This window comes from Octopus bimaculoides, chromosome 7 (assembly GCF_046866305.1).
Source record: "Octopus bimaculoides isolate indiv1 chromosome 7, ASM4686630v1, whole genome shotgun sequence".
Lineage (NCBI taxonomy): Eukaryota > Metazoa > Mollusca > Cephalopoda > Octopoda > Octopodidae > Octopus > Octopus bimaculoides.
The window spans coordinates 63,098,185-63,111,173 of record NC_142934.1 but is presented as its reverse complement, the minus strand read 5'-3'; the positions used below and the strand labels follow the sequence as shown (position 1 = coordinate 63,111,173).

Genomic DNA, 12,989 nt, shown 5'->3' with positions numbered 1-12,989 from the left:
TATACTGCCTTCCGGCTTTTATAGATCTAAATAAAGAAATGTACCATTCTTAAATTGATTAGGTAGTTTTAAGAAAGTCACTTAGCATCCCTGTGGATAAATCTGTCTGCAAAGATATTCCACTCAAAGTAGCCATAGCCTTTATGAGAAAAAGATGTTATAAAAAGAAAATCAATACATTTTTGTATGCCCTCCTACCACATACATCCTCCACCTCACACTTTCATTCACATGAATTGACTGTAGATTTTCTGCAGAAAATTCTAACTTTGGCTGCAAGGAACAAAATAGATTGCTGAATTTTTGTTGAAGTAAAACAAATTTTCTTAGATTAGGAAAAAAAAAAAGTATCAAGATATTTTTCATCAAGTTTAAAAAAAAAAAAACCTGTAAATAGTAAAAGTAAAAAATAAAACTAAAAATAATTAATTAAAGAAACTTAACAGATTCGCAAATTCTTTACTCAGCTAATAATGATGAATATGACAAGAATTTTTTTTATACTTTATTTTTACTTTTGTTTTACTTGTTTCAGTTATTAGACTGTGGTCATGCTGGGACTCTGCCTTACAACATTTTTAGTCGAACAAATTGATCCCAGTACCTTTTAAAGCCTGATACTTCTTTTATCAATCTCTTTTGCCAAACTGCTAAGTTATGGGGATGTAAACAAACCAACACTAGTTGTCAAGTGGTGGTCAAGGACAAAAACAAGCACACACACACACACACACACAACAGACTTCTTTCAGTTTCTGTTTACCAAATCTATTCACAAGGTTTTTGGTTGGCCTGTGGCTATAGTAGAAGACATTTGCCCAAGATGCCATGCAGTGGGACTGAACCTGAAACCACGTGGTTGGGAAGATTGGGAAGAAAACTTCTTACCACACAACTAGCTTGCATCGTAACCTGTAGTACTTTTCTTTCTCTAACATAGGCGCAGTTGTAGCTGTGTGGTAAGAAGCTTGCTTCCCAACCACATGGTCCTGGGTTCAGTCCCATTGTGTGGCACTTTGGGCAAGTGTCTTCTACTATAGCCTTGAGCTAACCAAAGCCTTGAGTGGATTTGGTAGAGAGATACTGAAAGAACCTGTCATATGCATGTATGTATGTATGTATGTGTGTATGTATGTATGCATGTATGTATGTGTGTGTGTGTGTATGTATGTGTGTGTGTGTATGAGTGCGTGTGTGTCTTTGTTTCCCTATCACCCCTTGACAACTGGTGTTGGTGTGTTTATGTCCCTGTAACTTAGAGGTTCAGCAAAAGAGACCAATAAAATAAGTACTAGGCTTTAAAATAATAAGTCCTGGGGTCGATTTGTTCGACTAGAACCCTTCAAGTCGGTGCTCCAGCATGGCCACACTCAAATGACTGAAACGAGTAAAAGAATAAAAGAATCATATACTACCACCAAACATGCTCATATTATGAATAAAGTTGATTAGACAGGTGAGAATTGCAGTTGGCTGCAGTGTTTAGGTAGTCTATGAAGCATCAAAACTGCTGTACAGTATTCCTAGTAACTATACGCAGTTATGAACAGTACAATTCACCTACCTGTGAATACAACTCGCAATTGTTAAATGATCAGATGATTTCATGGGATGTCAAATAAACCATGTCATAATAGCAGTACAAATTGTAAATTAATAAAGTGGCACGAGCCTTCAGAAATTGGGTTATGTTCTACTCCTATTCTTAAAACTATGTAGCAAATTCGAAAATAACATATAAGTAAATGAGATCAAACATTTTAATGTAAATACACCTGTAATTATTCAGTCATAAGCTTTACTGCAATATGTAAACAGATGTTAGCACATCTTTGTATCTCTTTGTGGGACAAAAATATAGGAATTGTTTTGACCAATCTAATTTCAGTGCAGTGTACCAAAGAAGACATGGGCGAAACAAATTGAGAAAAACCTGAAGTTGCAGTGCCTTGACCTCGAGCATGCTGAGTCCAGTACCATGGATTGGAAAGCATGGAACAAGGGTTAAATGCCAGTGTTTGTCTCTGGTTTTATGGTATTAAGCAACTAAGAGAAAAAAAAAAACATCCCCTGGAAAGGATACTAGTTAAGTAAAAATACCACATCTGACACTCTCAAAACTGTTGTGTTGAAGAAATGTAGAATTTAAGTGTACTGGCCAAATACAAGGCAAAAAACCTGTTGTGGATTTGAACTCATATCTACAGCTAATAAGATTATCACCTTGTACATCCTGAGACATGGTTACTCAGCTCATTCCAACATAAAGAGATTATTATAAACCTGACACTGTTATCATTAATATCATTGTTATTATCTTCATTATTATAACTGAAGAAGAAGAATTTCTCTTCAGAAATTCATCAGAAAACAAGTACCCAGAATTTCTATCCAGAATTTATATCAAACACAAACCAGATTCAGCTGAAATGACTAATCTAATTTGCATAACAGCACATTTGTTGGTAAATGGTTAATTAATTCAGTAATCATTGTTAGCACAAGATAGCAACATTCATTGGATGATATAAAATGTTTTAGTACAAGTGTACCTACACTTCTTAAAGTGTATGTAAATTAATTAATTAATTAATCAAACAACACTGTCAATGAATGCACAGTTTTGCAAATAAGAGTAGTCATTTTTAGCTGAATCCTGGTATGTATTCACACTAACAAATTAATTTATAAAGAGTAATCATGCTCAATGATAAATACAAATTGGAAAATTTAAATTAAAAAGGTTAAAAAAAAAAGATTCTTACCTAATACAACTTTATCATCTGGTTTTTCAGAATCTTTCAATTTGAAGATTTTATTTTTCAAACGTCTTCTGAAGCTATCTCTGTTAATTGATCGAGGCAAGATTCCAGCTAAAATTAAGAATCCAATTACAGTAAATAATTATTATTATGCTTCACTTGATAAAGGAGAAATTGATCACAACCCTCATACATACATGCATACACTCTGTCCCCTCTCTTCTCTCTGCAATATAAATATATATATGCTTGTCCTTCTATGATACTTTAGTTTCTCAGCAACTGGCATAATACCCCCTCTCCTTTCCTAATACTCTCCACCCACACACAGCCACAGGAGCCTTTTTCAATTTCAGTTCTTTGTTGTCTTGAAACTTACTTGGTAATCTCACTAGTACCAATTGCATGTAAAACGCATCCAGTATAACAGAAATGCAATTGGCCTTAAGAACTGACATGAAGCCATAGAAACCATGTCAAAGCCAACACTGGAGCTCAGCACAGTCCTGTAACTTCCAGTTCTTGTCAAACCATCCAAAGCATGCCAGCATGGAACAGACATCAAGTGATGATGATAATGATGATGATACATAAGTATACACACAACTATTACTATTAAGTCTTTGACTTTGCTTGCACTACAACATGCAAACTCAAAGACTTGGTAATAAAGTTTCTTACTTGAATATGAAGGAGACATTATATGGGATATAAAATGTCAAGACTAGTTGAAATAAAAGTTATAGCAATAGAGAATTACATTACTCTAGAAGCTTTATTGTCTTATATGGCAGTCGTCAGATTTGAACAGTAAACTCTTAAGTTGTCAGTCATTTCAATAATATGTCTTGCAAAGTATTGTACTACTCTTTAACCCTTTTACTACAGAAAGCAGATTTATATATCAATCATTCTTTTGTTGGAAAATGTCATGTTTGAAATTATTTTTTATTGAGGTATATCAAGTTCACCAAGGCAACGTGAATTAAAGAATATACCAATTCCATTTTTTTTGGTAGATACTTAACATCATTACTAGAATAACCATGAAATTTACTTTTGCAGTTAAAGGGTTAAAATCCTTTGGTGATTTATTTTATAATTTGAAGGACCAACATTAAACACAACTTCTGATGACAAATTATCTGAGTATTTCGTAATGTAATTTAATGTACAATCTCTTATCTTTTATCCTTTACTTGTTTCAGTCATTGGACTGAGACCATGCTGGGGTACCCTAGCACTTATTTTTTAAGTCTGGGACTTATCCTATCAGCTAAGTCCCTGGAGTATAAACAAACCAACACTGGTTGCTAAGTGGTGGGAGGGACAAACACATACACAACAGGCTTCCACTCGGTTTCCAACTACTAAATTCACTCCCATGATATTGGTCACCCAGGACAATAATACAAGACTCTCACAAGGGGATGTACAATGGAATTGAACCTAAAACCTTGTGGTTGCAAAATGAGCTTTATATAAATTATGTATTCTGAACTATTGCATTTGTAGAGTACCTTTGAGATGATCAAAACAAGGATATACTGGGGACCTTCGAAACAATTTCAGTTTACTTCTTTGAGTAATCTACATATACCCTAATTATATTGTCCCTAGAACTACCCATAAAATTTATAAAAAAAATAAAAAAAATAAGAAAACTGAATCAGTACAATCATATGATTGAGAGTTAAATAGCTCTGTTTGACAGAATCTTTAGACAGGCTATCATTTATACCACTTAATCAGCTGTGACTGTTAAAATTAAATTTGGTTGATAATTAGCAGTTTGTCAACAAGTGCATTTCCAACAGCAAAAGTGACAAGGAGATGCCCGGACATAATGAGTGCAACAAAAACTAAGAAGAATTTTTGCTCAAAAATACAAGCTTTTTAGATCTCTCACAACTTTTGGTAATATGCATTTCTGACAGAGTAAACAGTGCACATACACAAATCAGTAATGTTTACAACTTTGGCTAATATGCATTGCTTATATAGTAAACAGTATGTACATTCACACACACACACACATACAAATGCACACACACAAACACATACATACACACACACATGCACAATGTTGTAGTTTTCCAGCTATGGCAGTAAGTTCTTGCTTCAGCTGATGTAGTTTCAAATCAAGGTTGTAACTTTTTTGCCTCCAGACTACTTTTCAAAATTCAGTGCCTATGTATCTGTATGTACGCACACATATATACATGTATGTAAACATGCACGTATACATGCATGCATGTGTATAGATCTATGTATCACTAAACAGACGCTCAAACTCTAAATAAGCCCCATTTTTATTTTTCAAACCATTAGGAATCTATTGATGCTGCTATTTAGTCCCAGGTCAAACCTGAATGAGCATAATTATGACAAAAAGTGTTCAAGCCAGAACCATCTTGTTCTTTTGTTTTGGAGTATCAAAGAATATATTATCCAATGTGGTCTTCTCTTTCTCATGACTGTAGGATATGAACTGAGGGAGATTTGGCTGCTATTTCTAGTTGGTAGAGAGATATTCACAAGAAGCGTATATATCAGATAGGTCAATATGACAATTTCTCAATTACATTGTTTCTGATTTCAGTCATTCTAATTCTCTCAGGTTAATATTGCATCTCTCTCTCTCTCTCTCCTCCTACTTCTCCTCCTTCTTATTCTTCTCTTTCTTTTCCTTCCTTCCCCCTCTCTCTCTTCTTTCTCTTGAATATAAGTAGAATAAATGTATCTATGAACGTATGTGTGTGTGTGCATATATATGTAAACACGTATATGTGTAGGTTCCTGTAAATGCTTATATAATCATACATGTATACTAAAGTTTTATATATTTATATATGAGTATATACAAATATATAAAGTGTATATATATATATATATATATATATATATATACACACACACACACACAAGCATATATATATATATATATATATACACACACACACACATATATATAAAAGAGACTTACATACACATAGGTGCACACACAAAGACACTTATGTATGTATACAATTATATTCATATATTTAATGTGTTCACACATACACACACACACACAAATGCATGTGTGCATGTGTGTGTGAGTGTGTGTGTGTGTACATGTGCATGCATGTGTGTGTGTGCATGTATGTGACTGCACATATGTTTGCTCATCCATTAAGCAGTCATCCTTCATTTACTACGAATTTACAAGTGCCATCTGTTTCAATCTGATTACTCCCACACTCCCACATTCTTATTGCCAAATGCAGTAGCAATGCCTTGCCAAAACTAGTTCTTGATTATCACTCTCCTTTCCAATAATCAAAACGTGTAACGAGTCATAATCTACTTGAACATAACTACGGTAATGTAGACAATTACTTGCAGTTCACTCTATAATTCCTTATCAACTCCATCCAAGCATTTCAAGCACATTATTTACTTCCGCATAAATCAGGAAGGTATAAGGTAATGGCGGAGGAAGAGGACAAGGATGAGGAGAAGGAAGCAAAGGTTTGAGGAATGAGAACGAATGTAGACATAAAATTAAGGGGTGCATTGGAGCATTGATGTTGGGTTACAGTCAGAAATGTGCTTGAAGCAACTCTAGGGAAGAAAAAAAATCATCATACTCCTCATCATTGCCTCTGCTGCCACCACCACCACCATTGCCACCAGTGTTCCAATCCTCCCCCACCATCATAATTTTTACTGCCACTGCTGTCATTGTCATCTCTGGCATCAGTGTCTTCATCACCATCAGTCCCTACTCCATCCCCATTATCATTGCTGTCATCATTGTCATTGTCATCATCACAATCACTCACCTCACCTTCCCACCTGCTGGAACCATTCTCAACTACATCATTATCGCAGCATTTTCATTAGCATTATCAGAAGCAGCAGTACCATCATTGCTCAGTACCACTCTTCTTTGCACATTCCCATCATCATCAGAAGTTATTATTGTAATTATTATCATTATTATTGATTGAGAGAGCAGTGCATGCCATCAAAGTGACACTGGGGTAAAATATACGAAGCCCATTATACCCATCATGACTAACCGTCTGATAAGGGTATACCAGGAACATGCATCACAACCACATGAGCATGACACAGTGATCTCATATCAAGATTAATAGCACATGACCTTGCAAGTGGGGCCCAGTAAGAACTTTCTTCAGGTCGAGTAGCCCATCCTGCTCAAAAGGTCCCTGAATAAGGGTTGTTTAAGGATGTTGAACAGAATATCCATGTTTCCAAAGGTAAATTATCCAAACCCCAAAGAATTCAGCATATGGCTATGATGCTTCTTCACTACTTCTGCTCATGATCAGAGATGCACATATCGTCAGCCACTAAAGGACATGCTCAACTGGTTAAGGTCAAGCAACTGACAAGCAAATCTGTGGTATTGAACAGAATATTTGCTGTAGCCCATCTTTTATACTAAGATAAAACAATGTTCGTCATCATCATCATCATCATCATTATTAAGGTGACAAGCTGGCAGAATCATTAGCACACTAGATGAAATGCTTAGCAGTATTTCACCTGTTGCTAAATTCTGAGTTCAAATGCCGTTGAGATCAACTTTACCTTTCGTCCTTTCGGGGTCAATGAAATGAGCACCAGTTGAACACTACGGTCGATGTAATCGACTCATCCCCTTCCACAAAATTGCTGCCCAAGTGGTAAAATTTGAAACCATTATTATTATTATTATTATTATTATTATTATTATTATTATTATTATTATTATTGTCGCTGTGGTCAGCTATATTAAAATGTGCTTGAAATATCTTTAAGAAAGTATATTCATCACTCCCATCACTATCACATTACTCCTACCATCCCATTCATAATTCTTAATCATCATCCTCATCACCATCTTCATCAATGTCATCATAGTCTCATCACATTCATCATTTATATATATATATATATGTGTGGGTGTGTGTCTCCTCACCAGACTGGATATATACATCCTTTGATGTGGACATAACTTTAGCAAATCTACTGTAGGAACTGCAAGTTATTCAGTAATAATATAATCAATTAAAAATCAACTCCTAGTATTTGACAGCTAGTTAGGTGCTAATTATTTCAAGTACAGGGGGTCAATTCAGTCAATTATACCCCTGCCCTCACATCAATTACTGGTGTCAGTAACATATATAATCCTTCCAAAATCTCCTGATCTTATACTTAGATTACAAATCATTATACTGTAACAAGAGAATTGTAATTATTGCTTTCCCTCCAATATATTTTGTCATAAATAAATTTCAGCTGTATTGTATCATAAACCCAATCATATTTTAAGGTTGATTCAATTATCTGTGTCCCTTCTTGAACAATTATATAGCATTACATTATTATTCTGGGTAAGGTGGTGAGCTGTCAGAATCGTTAGCATGCTGAACAAAATGCTTAGCGGTATGTTTAGCCCCTTGTGGGCAATAAAGAAATGAGAATTATGAGAAGAAAGGCGGCGAGCTGGCAGAAATGTTAGTACGCCGGGCGAAATGCTTAGCGGTATTTCGTCTGCCGCTACGTTCTGAGTTCAAATTCCGCCGAGGTCGACTTTGCCTTTCATCCTTTCGGGGTCGATTAAATAAGTACCAGTTACGCACTGGGGTCGATATAATCGACTTAATCTGTTTGTCTGTCCTTGTTTGTCCCCTCTGTGTATAACCCCTTGTGGGCAGTAAAGAAATAGGTATTTCATCTGTCTTTCAAATAAGGTGGTGAGCTGGTAAAACCATTAGCATGCTGGACAAAATGCTTAGTGGCATTTTGTCCATCTTTACATTCTCAGTTCAAATTCCACCAAGGTTGACTTTGCCTGTCATCCTTTTGGGGTCAATAAAATAAGTAGCAGTTGAGCACTGGAGGAGATGTATTCAACTTACCCTCTTCCCTGAAATTATTGGCCTTGTGCCTGTAGTGGAAAGGATTATATTATTATTCTGGGTTCAAATCCTGCTGAAATCAATTTTACTGTTCATCCCTTTCGAACTGATCAATCAAATAATATGATCAAATACATCCAAAATCAACTTTGCCTTTAATCCCTTCAGGTTTGATAAAATAAAGTACCAGTCAACAGCATTGACTAACCTCTACCTCCCTTAAAATTTTGTTTCTTTCTCTCAAATATATTTATAGTTTTTACTTGTTTCAGTCATTAGACTACAATCAAGCTGGGACACTGCCTTGAGGAATTTTTAGTCAAAGGCATTGATCACAATACCTTTTTTTTTTAAGCTTGGTACTTATCCCAACACTGGTTGTCAATGGTGGTTGGAGACAAACACGCACATGAGGGGCTTCTTTCAATTTCCTTCTATCAAATCCCCTCACAAAGCTTTGATCAGTCTGAAGATATAGTAGAAGACACTTGTCCAAGGTGCTATGCAGTGGGACTGAACCCAGAACCACGTGGTTGGGAAGCAAGCTTCTTATCACACAGCCCTGCCTGTGCCTATAATGAATAAATTTCAACTCTCACATGCCATGTCCTTGTGTACCCATCTCTCCCTCACAGAAAGAAGATACAGACAAACATGATAGAGTTTGGCACCACCACCCAAAAAGAAGTTATAAACAAACAATGAAACCTGACACTAAAATTCATTCATTCATCCTATCATCTTTACTTGTAATGTTATTCAGTTCAAAATGGTGACATAAAATCAGTCACCCTCTTCCAGTCACTTTATAATTGATTCTTTCTCTCTCTCTCTCTCTGATTACCTAACTTCTTACTTGACTTGCCTCTCTTTCATTTGTTTTGGCTCATTTCAACTGTTTTCTCACACTAACTGCTTCTCACTCACATTGTCCTCTCTCACTATCTGCTGTCTCCTCTCCCGTCACCTCTCTCTCTCTCTCTCTCTCTCTCACACACACACACACACACACACACACACACACACACACACACACACACACACACACACACACACACACAGAAATACTTTATATAAACATATATGTGCAAAAACACATACACTATAACACAAACATATAATCAATTGCATTATATGTCTGCATACGTATATGTGCTATGTATATGCACACATGCATGTGTGCGTTTGTGGATATGTATTTCCCTCAACATAAATAATGATGTTAAAACATTCTTTAAAACAAACAGTTGCTTGTGATTGTGTCACAAATATAAGAAAAAACTGAAGAAGTATAGGTAAGAGATCTGAAAGGTAATTAAAAGATAAAAAGAAAAAAAAAAGGAAACAAGGAAAATACTGAATAATTTAAAGCATTAGAAAATATTCAATAAAAGTATCTGATGTCAGATAATAGTGACAGCTGCTGAAAATGTGAGCAGAACAAGTAATTTGGTAAATACTGATATACAAGAAGCCAATAAAATTTAGGCTAAAAGTTATGCGTTGTGTCACTGAAAGTGACTTAGAATATGACAGGGTTTGTAAAGTTAATGGTGAATTGATAACAGTGAAACAGTGAAACAAATGACCTGACACAAACACTACTAATCATTGGAAAATAAATGTACATAGAGAACACAGCTGAAGTTAATTAGGGTAAAAGGTCTAATTACTATAATTTAAAAAGCAGTATTGATAGAAGAAAAAAATCTGATGTAGAAATCATATAAGCAAGGAAAAATCTTGAGAAAAGATAGAAAATGTATAAAGAGCCTATTAGGAAATTCTTAGCCATACTTTGTGAATGAATAAATTTATCATTCAGACTTAAAAAAAAAAAAAAGAAGTTAATAGCGTCTCTGGAAAATTAACTAAATAAATAAAGTATTAGAATATGATATTCTTATGTGTAAAAAGACTAATGTAAAGATCAATAGGAAACAACAAAAAATAAATGGAACAGATGCAAAAAAGCAAAAACCAAAAAAAAGAATCTTTGATGTGTTTTTAGTTTCTGTATCAAATAATAGGAAAGACATTGATCAAACTGAATTACTTAAAAGAAAGTATATATATAAAAAAAAAAAAAATGAATGAATAAATCTAAATTGAAAATGGCTAGAATAACACAAAGAGTTTACCAATTCATCAGAAAGGATGTAAGGATGAGATAAAAATAAATAATGAAGATTGAATACACCAGTCAAAACAGCTTGTGAAAGAGTTACAATAAAAACACCAGTTTAGCCATTGAAGTATATGTTAGAAGTGATTTGCAAGATAATAGTTTGTTTCAATCTTCAATTGTGTTTCCTTAGAACAGATAAAAATACATCATGATACCAAAAGAAATCAATAATGGATAACTTCTAAGTACAATGGTAAACCAAAGATCTGTATGTTGGATATAAATAAAACACCTCAATCATCTCATTTCCTTTGAGCCATTTCATATGAGTCAAGACCCTTATTATTAACATTAGCAAACCAGTTCCGGACCCATTTGCCTTGATATATTCTGATAGCTGATTTCAGTTTTCAAAAGGGGAAATCACACATAATAAATTACCATTTTCAACAAACTTATGTTGCAAAAAAAAAAAAAAAAAAAAAAAAAAAATCTCAGTTTCTTAAGTCATTTTATATCAAAGCTTTTATCCAAGCTATTAAATTATTTTTATTGAAGAACAAAAGAAACAACATAGTATGTATACTTATACCATCTGTATTCTCTAATTCATAAGCTTCAATATTTTCTCTTTCAAAGCAGCCTTCAGTTACCTTCAAAAATACCTGTTTAAAAAAAAAGGGGGAAAATACAAAGATATTTGAATAGTAATTGAAATGGTAGAATGCACAAATTGCATGCCTTGCTTTCTGAGTTCAAATCCCACTAAGATTAACTTTGCTTTTCATTATCCTGAGGATGGTAAATTGATACCAGTCATATTTTAACCTTCTGGTTACCATATTTCTGTTGAAATACACTGTCATTGATGCAATAAATTTTGAAGAAAATAAAAATCATTTAGTAAAAAAATTTTGTCATTATTGAGTCTGTGCTTGGAACATAAATTAACATGAAAGTTCAATGGAAAGTTTTAATAAAGAACATTTTAAATCAGGGAGTCTGAATGATATAACCAGGATCACTTTCAGGGTTAAGGCTGAATCACTTATCTGTGCCCTCCCCAGTACAAATTTATGGCATTATATTATCATTCTGAGTTCAAATCCTGCTGAAATCAACTTTACTTTTCATCCTTCTGGAACTGATCAATTAAATGAATTACAAGTCCCTAGAAATCAATGGCCTTATTAATTTAGCCTTTTATTTCCAAAAATTGTCAAAACTCTATCTCACAGACATAAATGGTACTTCATAAAGAGCATCAACAACAGATGATGTAGGTGTGCAGGCAACTGAAGAATTGCAGCTGCTCCCATTAATATTACACTTTCTGGGTGTCTTCATTCACAAGGGCACCTTACAAGAGTGATGCTATTTTCATTGTCACAGATATACAAGATACTATGAAAGGTTCACTGTCTGTATGTGATTTCAAGAAGTTGGATTTAAATTATAGTGAGTGGGAGAGCTGGACTTTATCATTATTATTATTATTATTATTATTATTATTTTTTCAATAATTATTATTAAGACGGTGAGCTGGCAAAATTGTTAGTATGCTGAACAACATGCTTGGTGGCATTTCTTCTGGTTCTTTATGTCGTGAGTTCAAATTCTGTTGAGGTTGACATTGCTTTGATCCTCAAAGGGTCATTAAAACAAGTACCAGTTGAACATTGGGGTTGAGATATCCTACTAACCACCTTCCCTGCAATTTCAGGCCTTGTGCCTACAGTAGAAAGGATCATCATCATCATCATTATTATTATTATAGTTATTAAGGTGGGTGAGCTTCCTATATCTTAAATTAAATTTGACAGTTTTTTGCAAAACTGACCGAACTGTTGTGCAATAAAGGAAAATAATAATTATAGATGAAAATATATAAAGAAAGAAAAGTTTTTAAAAATCACACACACACACAAATCAACATGAAACAATAGAAACAGTTGAAGAGGAACAATTTCTTTTAAATAATGAAATTTCTCCCCAAAAAAATAACAAAAAAAAAAATGCAGAGAGCAAGGATGAACTAAGATTCATAGTTCTTTAAATATCAAACAAATAGTTAAGAGACACAATTATGCATCTGTAGTGCCATGAACTCTTTGAACACATAATGCCATAAAAATACTAAGGTTTAGGATATACACAGCATGCAAAAGATAGATTGCAAGT

At 34.1% G+C, this 12,989-nt stretch overlaps 1 protein-coding gene across 2 annotated transcripts in view; it reads right to left on the bottom strand.

The window, feature by feature from the left end:
* Nucleotides 1-12,989, bottom strand: part of LOC106884520 (phospholipid-transporting ATPase ABCA1) — a 287,667-nt gene that overhangs the window by 93,624 nt on the left and 181,054 nt on the right. For both annotated transcript variants that reach the window (XM_052969717.2, XM_089355446.1), the window contains exons 27-28: nt 11,401-11,473; nt 2,766-2,873 (exon numbers count right to left, since the gene is read on the bottom strand). In XM_052969717.2, coding sequence (XP_052825677.1) covers nt 2,766-2,873; nt 11,401-11,473 — 181 coding nt within the window. The remainder of the gene's footprint in view (nt 1-2,765; nt 2,874-11,400; nt 11,474-12,989) is intronic.